Source organism: Aristolochia californica, unplaced genomic scaffold (assembly GCF_029961685.1).
Source record: "Aristolochia californica isolate CCGP_79_NKW_82.1479 unplaced genomic scaffold, dmAriCali1.0.hap1 SCAF_1, whole genome shotgun sequence".
Classification (NCBI taxonomy): Eukaryota; Viridiplantae; Streptophyta; class Magnoliopsida; order Piperales; family Aristolochiaceae; genus Aristolochia; species Aristolochia californica.
Window position 1 is genome coordinate 55359829 of NW_027181770.1, and position 18397 is coordinate 55378225.

Sequence of the window (18397 nt, forward strand, 5' to 3'; positions counted from 1 at the left end):
TTATAAAAAATAAAAATATATATAAAAAAGCATGCAGCCATGTAATGCATGCAGACCATCGTCACCACCACCTCCTCCACTTCCTCTGCCTTCTGTTAGACGACCCCTTCATGGTGGAGCCTGTCATTACTCTTGCCGTTTAACTGAGTCAATTACTCTCTCCACCCACGTAGGCGTCGTTCTCTCAATGCCCTCGTTTCGTCCCGACATCTATATAAATAAATCTTTGTTCAGGCTGTCACAAGGAAGAAACAATATCAATCAATTAATTAGCGGTCGTCAAGGTCAGTCGATCGTTTTGATCGATCTTTTTCCTACTTGTTTAATTTGTCCTGCCAGAACGAATCAACTAACCATGGCCAACATGACTTTGGTCGCAGCGAGCTCTCCCAGATTCCGTTGCCTGGGTTCCGCCATTCTCAGAACACCTGTAAATCCCAGACTCAGCGTCGGCGCCGCTTCAAGAATGGTGCAGGTCATTTTAATTAACTTAATGTTTTTGCAATTCCATAATTTATTTATCTAATTTCTTCATTCCTCAGACTAGTCTGTTTCAAACAAATGAGACAAAACGATCTTGTGATTAAAAAAAACAAGTTTCAGGTAAACGCACAACAAGAAGCTTGGAGTTCCGCCGATAACCTTAAAGATGCCGTCGACAATGTTACAGAGACGACGGTGAGTGAAATGGGCAGCAATGCCGCCAGCAAGGTGGTTGAAACCGCGAAAGAAGTGGGAGAGAAGGCAAAGCAAACGGCACAAGACGCATGGGATTCGACCAAGGAGACCGCTGAAAAGAACAAAGATGCCGTCGTCGAAACCGCCGGGGACGTCAAAGCTAACGTCAAAGACAAGGCTGAAACTGTAAAGCAATCGATGAACTCCAAGGATGCTGGATCTCCTTAAATCCATTAAACATTTTGTTTCATCTTCGATCTGCTCCCATGGAAGCAGAGTTGTTTTTCCTCCCTTTCCCATATTGATTCTAGTTTCTAATCTAATAAATCAATATTCACGTTCTCTTACAACAGCTCGTTTAAATTAATGAGCCGAGCTCAACCGAATCAAGGTTCAGCTCGAAGGCTCGCAAGCCGGCTCGTGATTCGAGCTTGGAGTCGACGACTCGGGAGCGGGAGCAAGGGAGCGAGAGCAGGAGAGTGAGAGCGAGGGGGAGAAAAATTCTTCCTCCCCTCGTCGCCGCCGAGCCCCTCCGTCCTCTACTATCGTCATCGACAGATGCTCGCCGCCGCTTGGTTCCATTTTCTTTCTTCGATTTCTTCCTCCCCTCGTTTTCCTGCGCCTCTGTTTTCGTCGCCGCCATCATCCCCAATGACAGGTCCTGTGCTCCTAACCCCTTCCCTCGGCGTCGTCTTGGTGGAGAAAACCTTGAAGAAATTGCAAAAATATTTTAGTAGAAATATATTTCTAGGGACTATTAATGGTTTTTTAAAAAAATATTAAAAAATATTTTTAGTAGAAATACGTTTCTAGGGACTATTAGTGCCTCATGTTTTTTGGAAAAAAATTTCTAATTGAAAATTCTTATTAATTTTTTTTATAATTTTTTAAGTAAGATTTTCCTGCTAAGATGGGCTAAAAAACCGTATAGAAAATTTTTGAATAAGTATTTGACAGTTGATGCTGTAATACATTTAGCATGAGGCAATTTTCATAGCAATTTTGTGTTTGACATTTTATTTGATTAAGAATTTATCAATAAGTATAGTAATATATTATATTAATTATTAATTATTATTTATTTTCCTAGAGGAGGCAATAAGATGTCCATTTAACTTTCCTAAGAAAATTTTAAAATATTTTTTTGTAATTTTCTAGTAAGTCACTAATAGTAATAGGATTTTATTTAAAGGACTTTGGAAATATGTATCATAGGAAAAATATTTTTAGTTTTTCCTAAAATATAAATTATGCCCAATTTAAGTAGAGGTCATGCCGAATTTTATACAGGTATTATATACAGATTATGCCCAATTTTAAGTAGAGGTCATACCCAATTTTATGTAAAATGAATGTATAATTTTATATACAATATATTTGATATATATTTTTTGAAAAGTTTTAAATGTATGTTGAAGCTCGAGCTCGAACTCAGTTGAAATTTTTGGGCTCGAACTCGATAACAATTTTAGGCTTGAGACTGGGCTCGGCTCGAACATAAGCAAGTTCGGGCTCGACTCGGCTTGATGCCACCCTTTATGCTATTTAGGCTAGGGTTGTTAGCAAAAAAACATTTGGAACGATATATGATCTATTAAACAATATGCTAATTCAAGGGCAGTGACATTATTCATTTCATGGATGTTGATCCAATACGAAAAACCATTTAATGCGAAACATGTGAAACACTATCTCAGATGTTAATCAGATGATTGAGATAATTTTTTATTATGATCGAATGGTTGAGATAGTTGTTTCGTATATTTCACACCAAATAACCTTTCGTATTGGATCAGCCTTCTATGTATATATATAGAGGGTTTATCCAATACGAAAAGTGATTTCGTACGAAACATGAGAAATAGCTATCTCAGTCGTCCGATCTTTATCAACAGTGTAAAACGAAACCCGGTTCCCGCTCCCCGCTCCTGTTTCTTTTCCTCTCTTCTTATTTCTTGCCTAACCCATTATGTCGTTGATCAAGATCAGACGGCTAAGATAGTCAGTTCACATGTTTCGCACAAAATCGCCTTTCATATTGGATTAGCCCAGTATGTGTATATGTGTATATATATATATATATATATATATATATTGGTTGATAGATGTGTAATTTTGGAGCTATTTTTTATTTATTTATTTAAATTATGTGTAACATTTTAAAACTAAATTAATATCTAATAAGCAATTTTATAATCCAAGCACTTCATTTAAATTTTATTTTAATTTTTTTATAAATTTAAATAAATATAACTACCGATTATAAAAGAGAAACAGATGTCAATAAAATAATCAAATAAACTCAGAAAATAATTAGATATTATATGCTTTATGTGACACGTGCCATTGTGGGGACCACAATTCCGTAAGCCCGCTAAATATGAACTTCCTTTTAATTTGCCGATTTGTCCAGTCAAAGACTCGTAGCGGGAGCTGTGATCTGTAGAGTTGTTTTCTTCCGCGACTTCTCTGTACTTTCCCGGTAATAGCTCCGCGGCCATCTCTACCAACCCCACGACTCTTTTCAGGGAAAGGAGAGAGGCCAGAGTTACCAAGCGAGGGATCGGGGGAGACAGGGATTTGGGCCATGTCGGAGGTCGTCGGAGAAGCATGGAGAAAATACATGTTGCAATTGAAACTCCATCCACTCAGAACTAAGGTGATCTTAATTTCCTTGAATAGAAGAAAAAAAAAACTATGGTGGTGGGTTTATTCAGATACTCGCTTGTTTTTTGTTTTTATCGTAGGCTGTGACGGCCGGGGTTCTAGCTGGATGCAGTGACGCAATTGCCCAGAAGATTTCTGGAGTTAAGAAGCTTCAAGTAACCCGATTGCTTCTTATGATGGTGCGAATTCCTTTTCTTCTGATTTGTGTTAAAACTTTTAATTAGGTGTAACTGACGATTTGTTTTCTTTGATAATGGGTGATTGTGCTATAGTGTATGGAGTCGGTGAAACTGTAATTTATTTTCAAATCTGGTGATCTTGTTGTTATTGTGTTTCTTCTTTCACTGTAATCATTGGTTTTTACTACATGGAGGCAGAAGAGATTTTGTGCAAACCGCCATTTCTTAGCTATCGTTTAGTTCTCTTTGTTCGGTCTCTACTTCTTTTGTATCGTTTGTTGATGGGACCTCTGTTGTTAAATTTCCGATTTTTCCTAGTCTGATGCTTGTTTGATGGGAAAACTTTGCAATCTCTACGCTTTTTTACACAGTGAATTGAGTTGGAAAGGAATTTATCATATTTTTATTCATTTGTGATTGCATGGATGCTCTTGCTTTTGGTTTGAGCCATCTTTGCAGAGTGCTATCTGAAGTAAACATTTGTTTTTCTCCTTCACCTCCCTCTTTTTTTTTTTTTTTTTTTTTTTTTTTTGTAAAAATGGGATCTCCTAAACGAACCTGTCAATGGACATTCTTAACCGTGCTGTTATTCACATTTGGTCCATAAAGAAACTGTATCTGCTCCCAATTACCTACATGCTTCACCCCCTTTTTTTCTTTTTTTTCTGTTGTTGTTCTGCCTAATTCTGATATGTTCTTGCTCTACAGCTATATGGTTTTGCTTATGGAGGTCCTTTTGGTCACTTTCTACACAAGCTCATGGATGTTATTTTCAAGGGCAAGAAGGACAAAATGACTGTTTTGAAGAAGGTCTGTAATAGTGTGCTGCTGGACTTTTCTAGATCAGTATACCAGCTTTACTCTTTTGTGATGTCAGTTCTGGAGCAGTTCTCTGAAAGAATGTTTTATTTGTAGGTTGTTCTGATCTGTTGTCATTGAAATCTTTGGTTCTTATATCTGGTTATGAGAACTAATCTTCTAACTCAGATGAATGTGTGAGAATATCTCCTTTGGAGGGCTACATTTCGATGCCTTCCATTTAGAAGTCCTAGGCTACTTTGTGCCGCAGTTGTTTCATCTTAATCATAGAACCGGTGTTGATTGATAACATGTATTTGATTTTCAGGTGCTGTTGGAACAACTAACAAGTTCTCCTTGGAACAACATGTTGTTTATGATGTATTACAGCTTAGTAATAGAGGGTAAGTTCAGAATTCCATATTGTCAACTCATCATTATTGTTAGCTCTGCATTTGTTTGATCTAAGATTGACCCTCGTCAAGATACAGGTGATCAAGACCATTTGTGTGTGCTGCTTTTGTTTTGTCATTTGGACTTCTTACTGCTCATCATATAGTCCTAAATATTCTGACTTCATGAAATGTAGAATCTCTGTACTTTCATGCAAAAGTAAATAATTCGGGTCCTCAAGTCCTTCAGTTAGTCCATGCTGAAGGCTAGTTAGTGTTCCATGAGACCAGGGTAATCTAATCTGAGGCCTGCATTGCGTGTAACTGGGCCTAATATAAGTCCTACATTTTGTGTTGGGTTATGAACTTTCCCAGGGAACTGAACTTGGTCTCAGAATCTATGAGCAGAACTATAAGTTGCGATTTGCAAATCCAGTAATGAGATACTGGTTATATTTTTTCCAATATGCAATTGGATGATATCTGCTGTCGTTATAGACTTCATGAAGAGTATCTCTACTGCTTAAAAACATAAATGCTCCTAACTTCATTGTTCCTGGTGTTGATACAAATTCTTATTAGTGGATAGAAGAGCCACTTTATCCGTTCTTGCTTTTTTTGTTCGTCTTTAATTGTACCATTTCTGTAAAAATGAGCTTAATGATGATGAACTGCAAACATCCATAGTGCTCTATCACCCTCCAGTTCCATTGCTTGGTTAGCCATCTTCAAGTTCACAAAATTCACAATAGTGTGAGGAGATTCTCGATAAAATTGTTTAGCATGTTAATAATCCTTGAAATTATCTTGCTTGGCCCATGCAGGGCGATCATGGGGCATTGTTAAGAGTAAAGTAAGGAAGGACTGGCCTGCCGTTCAATTGACTGCATGGAGGGTATGGATTACAGGATAATGCTCTTTGTTACAGCGCAGCCAGCAGTATTCTCACTAACAACAACTTTGGATTTAATTTGCAGTTTTGGCCTATTGTTGGTTGGGTGAACCACCAATATATGCCGTTGCAGTTCCGTGTCATATTCCACAGCTTTGCTGCTTCTTGCTGGTATGTGCTTCTGATTCTCTTTAAGCATGAACCTTTAGCTACCGGATTGTCCAGCATAGGAAGAATAAAATTAAATTCTATATTGTCAGCAGAATGGTTTGTGAATTTCTGTTAACTGAGTAGCTTGTCTATTTTACTAACAATTTGCAGGGCAATCTTTCTGAATCTAAAAGCACGTACTCTCGCTACTAAGAAAGCATAAGAACAAAAGAAGCCTTTGTTTAGAAGGATGGTGTCATCGGAAGCTGATTCGAGTCGTTAGTGACATAGATGGGTGTGATTTTTTTTTTGTTTTTTGCACAATAAAGTGAATATTGAACATACTTTTATCTCTTCATAAAGATGAGTTTGTTCACAACTATTGAATTTTTGGAAAAGAGAAATACTTCACTAACTTGTTGTAATTTGAGTACAATATACCTCTTTTTATAATAGAGGAAACAAGTAAAATTTAATTACACCCAAAGTGAAATATTAAAAGATAAGTCTTAAAATAATTGAACAACTGGACATAAATAGAAGCCTAACAGAACTTAAAAATATTTAATCGAGACTCTGTTACGAGAGTTCCTCCTATGAAACACATGTAAGACTCTATCATAATAATTTTGGCTCTATGAGATTTTTTGTTGTGACAGTTATGTAAGAATCTTTCATACCTGCTCTTCAACACTCTCCCTTAAGTTGGACTTTACAACTTTAGGTTGCAAGGAAAAATTTCTTCATGCTTTTGTTTTCCGTCTTTCTTGAATATTTTGGTCACATACATATCGAATAAAATATCTCTTTTTTAACTTCTTTTTCTCCTCTTTCTTAACTTAGGGATTAAAAAAACATAGAGATCCAACTTGAACAAAATACAATATAGGAGAAGAAAATCATTTATAGTCGTACAACAAAGCTTCATAGACCAGTCAAAACGGTCATAGTCTGAAACACATTTCATTCAATTTTAAAAATGGCCTAACTTTTGGGCACAACAAAGAGACTAACTTTTTAAGAGTAGCTCAAACACAAATCACCTATTGGATGAAGAATAAAAGACGTAATTTGAGCTGGTTGTTGGGTACACTCCTATACTTTTGAGGTAGTGGTCTAGACATTCCTTTGAAGTGATGAAAACACAAGATGTTCAACTAAATAACTATTATACTTCCAAAACAAATCCAGAATGAGATTTTTTTTATAAAAAAAGAAATAGGGGATAATATAACGGTAAAACTTAATAAATTTGACTAATGATAACTTTTTTGGGGTGACCACAATTTTTTCGGATTTACAATGTAGAAGATACACAACCAAGTAACAAAAACTCAAAACTTGAAAACAACATTGAAGCAGGATATTGTATACCTTGAACGGACATCATGGAATAGTTAAAATTGACCAAAACTCTTTGATTAGAAGAGTCAATGCATGGAGAGATAGTAGGAGATAAAATAAGACAAATGGGATATCTTTGGCAAAATACTTATAATATCTATATCTCCCAAAATATAATTCAAAATCACAAACTGTTTCTTGCTCAAGAAACTAGACTAAAGAACTTTAATTTGATACTTAATTTGGCATAAAAAAATTTGTTCTTGAATATTATATAACCATTTGATTTGCTTTCGTTATTTAACATGACTGTTGCTAACTCCAATAAAAATATCTCCTTAAATATAAAATAGATTAACATGAAAGTTGCTCCGACTAAAACTAAACTTTGATATATTTTATTAAAGTATAATATTCCTTCAAAGAATATATTTTTTTGAGAGAAAGAATCTGATAGATTTTGGATTCTATAATCTAGCTGAATTGAGTATTCTTTTTTTTTTTTTTTTACTAGAATGACCCTTGACACTTTTGAAATTGATATCTACGTCTAGAAAACTCAGATTGAGAATTGGTTTAATAGATTAGAAAATAGATTTATAGATCTTTATTTGTCATATAACTCTTCGTAAAGTCTCTTTCTTGATGGTACAAACAGCTAAAAAATTGAAGTATTTTGTTGTTGCTCGAGCCTCTCTTGCCGCATGACATTTGTTGCTTCATGTATCGATTTCTCTTTGTAGAAAACTCCGATTGCCAAAATTCTTTTTTTTTTTGGAAAGTAGATTCAAAGTTCTTTCTATCAATATATAATTTGTAATATGAAAAGTTTGGTATGGAGGTCTAAATGCCAAGAAAAAACAAGTATAAGGATGGAAGAATAAAAAATGTAAAATACAAACCTAAACTACTAGAGATAATAAATCAGAAAAAAAAATCACATTATTTCTATAGGTTAACCAAAGAGACTCATAAAACCTGCTCTGATACCATATTAATTTTTAAAAAAATAGAAATACTTCATTAATTTGTTGTAATTTAAGTATAATGTGTCTCTCTTTATAATAAGTGGAAACAAGTAGAATTCAATTACAATTAAATTAACTTTATCTCAATTACATCCAAAGTGAAACACTTAAAAATAAGTCATAGAAGCATTGAATAATTGAATATAAATAGAATACTAACATAACTAAAACACCATTAATTGAGACTCTTTCGTGAGAGCTTCTCCAGTGAGACTCTTCTAAGACTCCACCATAATAATTCTGGCTCCGCGAGATTTTTTGTTGTAAAAGTCATATAAGATTACTTGCTTTTAAAGTCAACATTACTAATTTGGTACGATAGATAGAAACTGCCAACATATCGGTTTTAACATTCAAAAATGCTAAAAGTACAAATAACCTGAAATATATATTTAAAATTAAAAAAAAGATGGAGCATGTATTGAGTTATATGAATTATTCATTAAATAACTACTTGCATCTTTAAGATTAAAGCCTGCTTGATATCAAAAGATTATATTATCTTCTATAAAATGAAGTTATTTCTCTGGTGAATCATGGGGTCTTCTGGTTCGTTTGTGCCTTAGTAATAGCCATGTTTGCATCTATTGGTTGGTCGAGCTTTGGCTGAAGGGGCAGGCAAGAGCAAAAGAAACTATCTTTATCAAACTCTCCAACTGGATGATCACTGCTGGTTGTGCTAGAGCCTCTTGTGGTGCAACCACGGTAGCTCCTATCATGAGGCTTGCCATTAGAAATATGATCTTTGATGAAGCAGAAAAACAGATAGGACCAAATGGGGACACGAAAGGTGACCTTTTAGAGTTCTTGTTCTTCAAGTGTTTCCCTTTTCTCTGTTATTTTGGATTTACACTAAATGAGTCACTTTCTTTATTTGAGTTACACTTGAAGAGAAAAATGCTGAACAAGACCATTTAACTGCACTCTAAAACATGGGTTTAATCTAATATACTCTGTATCGATGAATATTGGCCAATAAAGGTAGCACGACGCCGAATCGGATCAGTTTAGTTTTTACTTGAGCTACGCTTATTAGGTATAACAAGCCAAACTCGAGATTTTTCAAGTTTGGTTTGTTAGCTCACGATTCGTTAACATAGACTTTTTTTACTAAAATCTCATCAATTCCCTCTTTAGTTGGTTGATAGTTGCTCTTATTTATCTCAAACCTCAAAGACGATCGATAGTTCGTCCCTTTTGGCTCCATCAATATCAAATGTTATTATTTGTCAAAAGAATAAATACTATTGATGGAAATATTTACTCTTTCTTTCAAGTCTATTATGCTGGTTATTATATAGTAGGATGTTCCTTTACAAAGTCTACAACTTCTCTACGATGACTTGCAGTTTAATGGTACTAAGTTCATCACAAAATTCTTTTTATTTATTTTTGTATTTTTTATTTTTATAGTTTTAAATGTAAGTAAAATGTTAAACCTTGCTCAAGCTCAAAATCAGTTAAAATTTTTGGGCTTAAACTTGATTCCAATTTTACGCTCGAGGCTAAGCTTGAGCTCAAGTTCAAAGTATTTAAATCAAGCTAATCTTGAACATATGCAGGTTCGAGTTTGGCTTGGGTTGATGCCACCCCTACTGGTCGATCCATGGGTAACGTGTTAGTTGTACACCCAAAACGTGATTTGGAAGTCTTTAGTCAAAAGTCGAATTATATCGGGTAAACTACGAAAGCACTTCAACCCTGCAATTGCTTGTTGATGGGAGATTTTGACTTGTTAGCTAACAAGCACAATGTAGAGACCTAAACCTTAAACCTAAGGAAATTACATGATTTTTTTTAGAAATTTCCAAGGAAAATTAGAAATAATATTTTTATGAAAAGAGTAAAAAATTAAATTGATTTATTTAAAATAGGAGCCATGATCGGAATTCCCAATTAGAAGTTTAAAAATGGAACAAAAATTCTTTAAATTTATTTAAATTAATTTTCTTAATTATGATTTGTATTTATTTACCTAATTATTTGTTCTATCACCTGACAAATAGATAAATAAATAATATATAAAACAACTTATTGATATAGTGATAATAATTTATCAAATATGAACTGTCAAAGGCCTTTCCTACTTGGAACGGAAGAGGCTGCTCTTCCGTGCGTCGTGCGCCGGAGAAAAATTATAAATATGACCGACCCCACCGGCCACCGGCCAGCCTCTCAACCAATTCTGTCTCTGCCTTTCTGAATCTTCCTCACATAATTACACAAATTCGTCTATCACAATCCAATTTGGGCCCTCTTGGCCATCAGATTGCAGAGCTTACCAATGGCATCAGAGCACAGACTTGGTAAAAAGGAATGATGAGGCCTTGCCAACGAGTCACATATTTGCCCGTCAGTCCTTTTCGAAAAGATCCAGATGGCCTTGGACAATTGGCGCAAACCATCTCCTTCTCTTCTCCGGCAACAGTGGAAAAGAACCAGACATATGCTCAATATCAGATGCCGGAGAGATGAAAGATGGACGCACCAATTTTGGGGACCAACGAGGGTTATCCGAATCAGCTTCTTCTCGAGCCGCAGTTTCTGGGTTTGCTGAATACAAATCTTCTCCTGCTGCTATCCTTTGAAAACGAATCTCCTTATCTCAGATTCTTTGTGCAGGCAATTCCATGAATGAGAATAATCTCCAACAATGGTTTAACGTCGGTCGCCTTCCTGAGAAAGTACATGCATTTTTCCTTCTTTTTACTTGGAGGAAATTGGAGTACAGATCTCACCATTTTCGGACTGAAACATTTACAAACCCGAACGTTGGAGCACGGAGTTTCGCATGTAAGAAAAGGAGGTAGAATATATCCGTCGCCTGCTGTATCTGAACCACCTGGATCGCATGCAAAATGCATGCGCATAACGCACGATAGATGGACAGAGTTGCGAGCAGGCACGGCGTAAGCATGGTGGTTGATGAAGCAGTCACGGTCATGGGATTCCTTCCTCCTCCGTCCACCCGCCCGCCATCAACATTCGCCAGCTTCCTACACTTGCAACAAAATAGGGAAAAAAAAAAGATCGATCGTTCAAGTGAAAGAGCGATCGAAATAAGAATCTGCAAATTTTGTCAGCGAGTTGAGTTATAGACAAAGCGGCATTGATATATATACTTCGAAAATGATCCACGTACAAATACATGAGTTCAAAGCTACAAATTGGAAAACAAAAACAGATAAGATTTTCGCCTTCTCTCCTTCCTGAAAGTCCAGCTAGAACACTATGAAGTGCACGACCTCGAGACCGGGATAAGATTCGCAGCATCCGTACTCGAGGGCAGCGAATCCCTTGAATCTTGATTGCAGGGAGCACAATTTGCCGCTCCAATCTGAGAGTAAAAAATCCGAACTCGGCTCACTCCAGACCACGCACGTTTGACGGAAAATGTGAGGAGAGCAGCTCCGCTTACGTAGATCGCTCGCCGCACGACCACTGCCGCTCCGGCCATCGTCAGCAGCTTCCGATTCGGATCAGATCTGAAGCCAGCGCGCGAGCTCGGTGGGGTTAACGATTCCGGGAATGTGGGCCCCATCCGTCTTCAAGAGCTTTGCCACGTCAGCATAGCCATGGGGCTTTGTTGGGGCTGGGGCCGGCGCCGCCGTCGCTATGGGATCGCCTCGACGGGGCTTCTTCGAGTCGGAAGGGCAGGACAGAGGGGCAGCCACGGCCCGAGATGGGTCCCACTTCTGGCCGAAGAGCGTGCCGTTGGTGAGGAACTCGTGCGCCAGGTAGCCGGCTAAGAGCCGATTAGCCGTCGGCTCGGCTGGAGAAATCAAGGCCAACGCCGTCGAGGCTACGCCTCCATCTCTCTCTTTCCGCTTCCTCGACAACCCGAGTGTCGAAGAGGCGCGATGCAGGCTTTTCGACATCCCCTCAATCACGTGCCACGTCAGCGGCCTGAGTCATTCCGAAACGGAATACGGCGAAGGGACTGTCGACTCGCGAGAAATTGGAATGACTTATACAACAGAGACGAAGACCCGAACCGAATCCAAAGGGCATAAAAGTAAAATCACAAGTCCCAGGGGGTGTCAGAAGAAAGGGGAAAAATAACCGAAATTAATCCAAACGGGAGGAAGATAGAGAGAGAAAAGAGGGGTTTTGTTCTATCGGTCGGTCGCTAAAAATCGATGCACGCCGGAATCGGGAATCTCCGCCGGAATACTGTTGAATCCTATACAGGGCAGGGTCTGCCGCCGCCACCGCAGAAGGCAACCGCTAGCCCGAGAAAAAGCGAAGATTGGAAGTATTGAGCGGGAGAGAGCGAAAGAGGCGAAGAAGGCGCAGGAGGGGGTTAGGAAGAGAGAGGTCTCGGAGATGTGGAGAAGAGGATTTTGCAGAGTCGGGGTCGTATTTATATAGTTGGGAGTCTCGGAAGGCCCCGTCCTTTCTGAGAAATATCCGGAATGCCCTTTTCTAATTGAAATGACTTAAACGCCCTTTTCTTCTTTCAGTCAAAATGTAAATTCTCTTTTCGTATATGAAATGACTTAAACGCCCTATCCTTCTTTCAGGCCCAGCCCACGCAAATTGGGCTTAGGCTAGGGCGAGCTTCCCTTGCTTGTTCAATTTAAATGGTCCCATAATCGAAAAGTAGTGTCACATAAAGAAAACGAACTGGTGGTCCAATTCGATTGAATTGGGATTCTAGTATTTTCTGTCTCACCCAAAGAAAATGGTTTTCAGTTTATAAAAATAATTACTTGGCTGGTTATTCTGGTTCGAACTTGAACCGAACCGATTAATTAAATCCAATTCAATCATTTTACGAGAGAGAGGATTCAAAGCCATAACTATCTATATAGAAAAGATAGCATCAACTAAACAAAGATTGATGCATTTCCAATTTCAATTAAATAATTTATATATAAAAATATAAGAAATAGTCCAATTAGACCTGGTTCAATCAACGATGGTTTAATATGTGAAGAAGTTGACCAATACAACCTAAAAGACTAATCGTTTAAGTGCGGAAAACCAACCTACTCAAGAGAGGTAGACCGGAACCACCACTGACACCTACCCCACCCCTTACCGCTACCCGCGGGATTCGAAGGTGGGACGTGCCGGACCTAGCTCTGATATCATGTCAAGAGGTTGACCAATACAACCTAAAAGACTAGTTGTTTAAATACGGAAAACCAACCTACTCAAGAGGTGAACCGGAGCCACCTCTGACATAATCTAATTCGATAAATGAAGTTGTATAGTGTTAATGAGATGAGATAGCATTGGAGAGACCAACCTAATGTTAATACATAGGTAACTATCATATTTGATCAATCTGAGTTAGGGTTAGGGTTACTAGTTTTGTGCAATTTGAGGCTTGCCTAATACCAAGACAAACTGCCTATTCAAACCCAACTGTAAGGGACTTCAACCTTCCAAAAGTAAATCTTTTTTCAAATTTTTATTAATAACCAAACGACAGCACTGTCTTTATGTATTAGAGAAAAAAAAGATATAAAGAGATGTGTTACTTCACTTTCACACCTTAAACTAATCATAAATCTCTATACTTACCCTTTATCTCACTTTCTTTATTGCTACAAGCAAGAATATAACCTTTGATTCTTTCAACCACTTTTGCTTTAGTGTAATAAATGTTTTACCAATACCATGCAAATTGCTTTGCAACAAATTAAGCTCCAATTTCTGAAAATGCTCCTTGTTATTTCAATCAAGATCAGTGAATCAGCTGGCTGTTAGTAGCCTTAATACCAAGTTTTGCATCAGTGAGACAATTTTATTGGTCTTGTACCTTCACAACTTCAACAAGCAAAGACAAGGAGAGGCCTATTCCAACCCTGTATTCCATTTAGAAACTACAAGAGATCTATACAATTTCATAAAAAATCACTGATAATGTCAGACCTGGTAAGAGTTGGCTGACAACTTACATTTTCAGGAAGATGCATGTACATTGGACTGGGGTCTCTTCCTTCAAGTCTCAGATATCTTGCATCTCCATTTCTCTGTAAATTTGATGCAACATCTCATAGATTCTTGTAGATTGTGGATGTAACATACCACCAGCTAAAAATTCATGGACAACTCTATCAACATCAATTGAGCTGCATCCAGGAATCTTCTTCACTCCCATTCCTGCCATCACTTTTCTCATCCTAGCAACTTCATCCCATTGCTTAGTGGAAGCATATATATTTGACATGAGGACATAAGATGCGCCATTGTTAAGATCCAATCGTCTTCCAAGCTCCTTCCCCCAAAACTCGCTCTCCAAACAAGATCTTCTGTGCATCTTAAATCCACTAAGCAGAGCTCCAAATACAAATGCATCAGGCTCCACTGGCATCGTCTTGATAAGCTCCTGAGCTTCCTCTAGGTGGTTGGCCCTACTTAGAAGATCAACCAAGCATGTGTAATGCTCAATACTTGGCTTAATATTATAGACTTGATCCATCCTAGAAAAGATGTCCTTTCCCATATTGACAAGCCCTGCGTGAGAGCAAGCACATAGGATAGCGATGAAGGTGATGCCATTTGGTCTAATCCCCATTTCATCCATCTCATTAAATAATTCAAGTGCTTCAAGGGAATGCCCATGAACTGCAAGTCCATATATCATTGCAGTCCATGAACAGACATCCTTCTTCACTATCTTATCAAACACCAAAGTTGAACCATGTAGCATACCGCATTTCGAGTACATGTCTATGAGAGAGGAACCTAATATGTCATCCATCTCAACCCCTAGCTTTTCAATAAAACCATGAACCCAAACCCCCTGCTCAAGAGCCCCAAGCTGTGCACATGAAGAGATAACACTTACTAAAATTGCTTGATTTGGCCTCAATCCCTCAGCCAACATCCCCTTAAACATTTCAAGAGACGCTTTGAACTGGCTGCTTTGAGTGAAACCTGAAATGATAGCACTCCAAGTAGTAACATTTCTCTCAGGTGCATCATCAAAAAGTTTCCGAGCAGTCTCTACTAATCCGCATCTTGCAAATGCTCCGATCATAGTGTTCCACGATACAACATCTCTTTGAGTCATGACTTCAAAAATTTGCTGGGCATTTTCAAGACAACTTTGTTTCACATATCCTCCCATCATCGCATTGAACGTTTCGACGTTCTTATGAGGCATTTCCCAGAACAAGTCACGTGCAGATTCCAACTGACCGCAATCCAAATACCCACTAATCATTGAATTCCACAAAACACAATCCCTAGCACCAGTTTCATTGAAAATCTCGCGGGCAGCATCAGTATCACAAAATTTCGCATACATTTTAACCAGACTGCTTTGTACGAAGGGATCCGAAGAAAATCCCATCCGCAGAACTTGTCCATGAACGGCTTTACCGGTTTCGACAGCTAATAGAAGCGCACAAGCTTTAGCAACGAAAGGGAATGTGAAATTGTCGCACATAGGCTTCTCCCGAATCATTTGCAAGTAAAACAGAAATGCTTGAGTGGGTTGGTTAGTATTCGTAAAACCTCTGATAATCGAATTGTAGGCAAAGGCAGTTGGCTGCTCCAAGTGGGAAAAAAGTAAAGTGGCGAAATGGAGGTCAGGCTGCGGAGAGGTAGCAGAGTAAGAGAGGATTGCTGAGACACAGGAAGGGTGGTTAAAAATGTCGTTTTGATAGAGTTTCGAGAGAATTTGTTTGGCTTGCCTCATGGATGTGCAGCCTCTGGCAAGGAAGTACAGTTTTCTCGACGACAACGCCGAAAACATCGGCAGTAAAACTTCTGTGGAGCTCCAACTTGATGTGGGTGTTTCATGGAGGCAAAGATTCGACACCGAGAAGTATGGAGTCATGCAGTGCCGGTCAGATGCTTCATCCGGCAGATGCTTCTATGCTTCTTGGAGTATTAAACCTTACGTACAAGTTTCCCTGATTTGAAGTAGTTATTGCTACCAATAACTATATAATATAATGTTAATTACTCTTCAAATGTGATCTTATCAATTTCTACTTCTTTCTAGTATATTTATATAGTTAATCCACAAAATGGCATGAATGGTAAGTTCAACAAAAGAGTTACAAAGTTTTAAGTGATGTAAGGTCTCATGGTTGTAAATAGAGCACCAATGACCATTTCACTAGTAAGGAGTTCGAGCTGGATCATCACAGACACCTTTTGACCCTCTTGTTTGAAACCTTGGATCACCAAGGTGGTTTTTGCAATGTCATTTATCGTAACCCTAATATTCATGGTTCGGATAGGGAGAGTGTTGACTTCAAAACCACAATCAAGGAGGATTCAATTCACTTACTAATCTCTTATGTGCTCGGACACAAAGAGAGGCAGTCATATGATTTTGAACCAATATGTAGGTCTTCCTCCCTAACGGAGATGCACAACATACATAGAACATGTAGTATCTAATGGATCAATGGGAAGGATCTTGAGTTGCTCCACTTCTACAACCAACTTATCTAGTGACGAGAGGACTTTGATAAGCGCTTCTCGAGACTAAATTGATAGCTCAAGCTCATCGCGAATAACATTAACCAAAGACAATTGCTTTAAGCACCTCTCCATGTTATCATCTACTTGCCACTAGCAATGTCCAATAAGAGATGGGATACAATCAACTTTGCCTTTTTGTTGCTCAACTTTGTCAAGGATAGGTTGTGAATATGTGGTTAGCAATGTTGGTGACCAAGTCATTAACCTTTCAAGCATATAATCTACAAGTGTGACTCTAGTAAAACTTTGACAAAGATGAGTCATGTACACCCATTTTAGTGCATCCTTTGACGAGGATGACTCTGGCAGACCCATAGAAACCCAAATGATATAATAGGGTCTCTACCTTTCTTGGCAGCTAGTGCATTATGCTTATACTTTTCCCTATGTGCTAGATTCTGATCCGTTCTTAGAGAATCACATATAGTAGATGTAAAAAGATTTCTTTTCGGTACTTATGTATTTGGTACTCAACATTCAACTATATCCTATCAATGATGATAATTTGAGCCCTAAGGGCGAACCTAACTAGCCAATCTCAGTCCGAACACATTGGACAATACTTTACTCAAGAAATGGTTCAATTAGGCCAATCAAAATTGAGTTTGTTCTTATAAAAAAAAATGAGCAAACAATTTCACTAGCCCATTGGAATTGGTTGATTCCCTAAGTTAGAAGGAAGAATTAGGCATGAGCAATCCTCCTTAGACTAGCTAGCTCGAGATTAGTAATGAGTGAGGGTGTTTCCATTAAAAATGAACTTAAACTTAAAAAATCATGAGTTTAGCCTAGGATAGACATTCATGTTCTTTTTTCCACATGTGCCTTACTTGAATATCATATTTTTTTATGTATATCAAAATAGTACATTGGCATATGGCATGATCGATCATCCCCGATTGCATGATTGATCATACAAAATTTTGCATAGCCGATGTTATGAAGCATAATCAATCAATCAAATTGGGTTGATCGATCAATGAGTTTTTTGAAAGGTTGAAACTTGTTGATAGATGTCTTGATCGATCTATAGGCTTAGAAAACTATAAAATATAATTGTTATACATAATTGATCGATTAGACCGTTCCAATGATTAATCAACACTTTTTCCAGCTTTTTGTTGTTGGAAGATATGATATAAATAGGGTGTCATTGATATAATTAGTTTATGCTTTATGTCTCTCCTTCACTCTTACTAGGGTGAAGGGTAGAATTATAATATTGTACTTCTATCATTTATAAATAGAGTTTAAAGGGGAGAGTTTGGATTAAGTCCATAACCTCATTATTCTCCCCTTTCTTCCTCAAGTGCTCTCTTTTTTCTTCCTTCTCTTCCTTACCCAGGATGTAATCCATGGAGTCCTGAAAATCAACACGGTATCAGAACATTGATTTTCAGGACTCGTAGCTATGAGTTTTTTAGAATTCCAAATTTGTTATTGCTCGGTGGATGATCGATTTGTTGATGGTTATGTTTCTGGAGTAAGGCAAAAACCCATGTCAGTATAACAAGTCTTGTCTATGAATCTACTACTGCTATGATACTAATTATTGTTATCAATTGGATGTTACATACAAAAAGGAAATGATGAAGGCCGATTACACTACTGCAACTCGACTGGGAGACAATAAACAAAGAAGTCTCTACGTGATTGTACGCCTAGGTCTAAAGAAAAAGAGGGATTGTAGAAGGTCGACCAAACGATCTTTAAAAGAAAATTATCTATTGTCACGAACCATTAATCTAATAGCCTAAAAACAAAGAGATAAAAGCATTTTATGAAGGTTGATCAACTGAAGTCGATTGGGCGGCA

At 37.7% G+C, this 18397-nt stretch overlaps 4 protein-coding genes across 4 annotated transcripts; 2 read left to right on the plus strand and 2 right to left on the minus strand.

Annotated features, from left to right (window-relative positions):
* Positions 1-355: 355 nt before the first annotated feature.
* Positions 356-906, plus strand: LOC137948969 (uncharacterized protein At4g13230-like). Its single transcript, XM_068795215.1, has 2 exons — positions 356-475; positions 604-906. The coding sequence occupies exons 1-2, from the start codon at positions 356-358 to the stop codon at positions 904-906; spliced, it is 423 nt and encodes a 140-aa protein (XP_068651316.1).
* A 2194-nt stretch (positions 907-3100) lies between these two features.
* LOC137961647 (peroxisomal membrane protein PMP22-like) lies at positions 3101-6160 on the plus strand. The gene is made up of 7 exons (XM_068808414.1): positions 3101-3337; positions 3426-3524; positions 4233-4334; positions 4651-4726; positions 5539-5609; positions 5692-5777; positions 5928-6160. The coding sequence occupies exons 1-7, from the start codon at positions 3266-3268 to the stop codon at positions 5977-5979; spliced, it is 558 nt and encodes a 185-aa protein (XP_068664515.1). The 5' UTR covers positions 3101-3265; the 3' UTR covers positions 5980-6160.
* A 5066-nt stretch (positions 6161-11226) lies between these two features.
* Positions 11227-12450, minus strand: LOC137961663 (uncharacterized). Its single transcript, XM_068808416.1, has one exon. The coding sequence runs from the start codon at positions 12004-12006 to the stop codon at positions 11608-11610; it is 399 nt and encodes a 132-aa protein (XP_068664517.1). The 5' UTR covers positions 12007-12450; the 3' UTR covers positions 11227-11607.
* A 1637-nt stretch (positions 12451-14087) lies between these two features.
* LOC137948978 (pentatricopeptide repeat-containing protein At3g29230-like) lies at positions 14088-15926 on the minus strand. The gene has a single exon (XM_068795227.1). The coding sequence runs from the start codon at positions 15924-15926 to the stop codon at positions 14088-14090; it is 1839 nt and encodes a 612-aa protein (XP_068651328.1).
* Positions 15927-18397: the final 2471 nt, after the last annotated feature.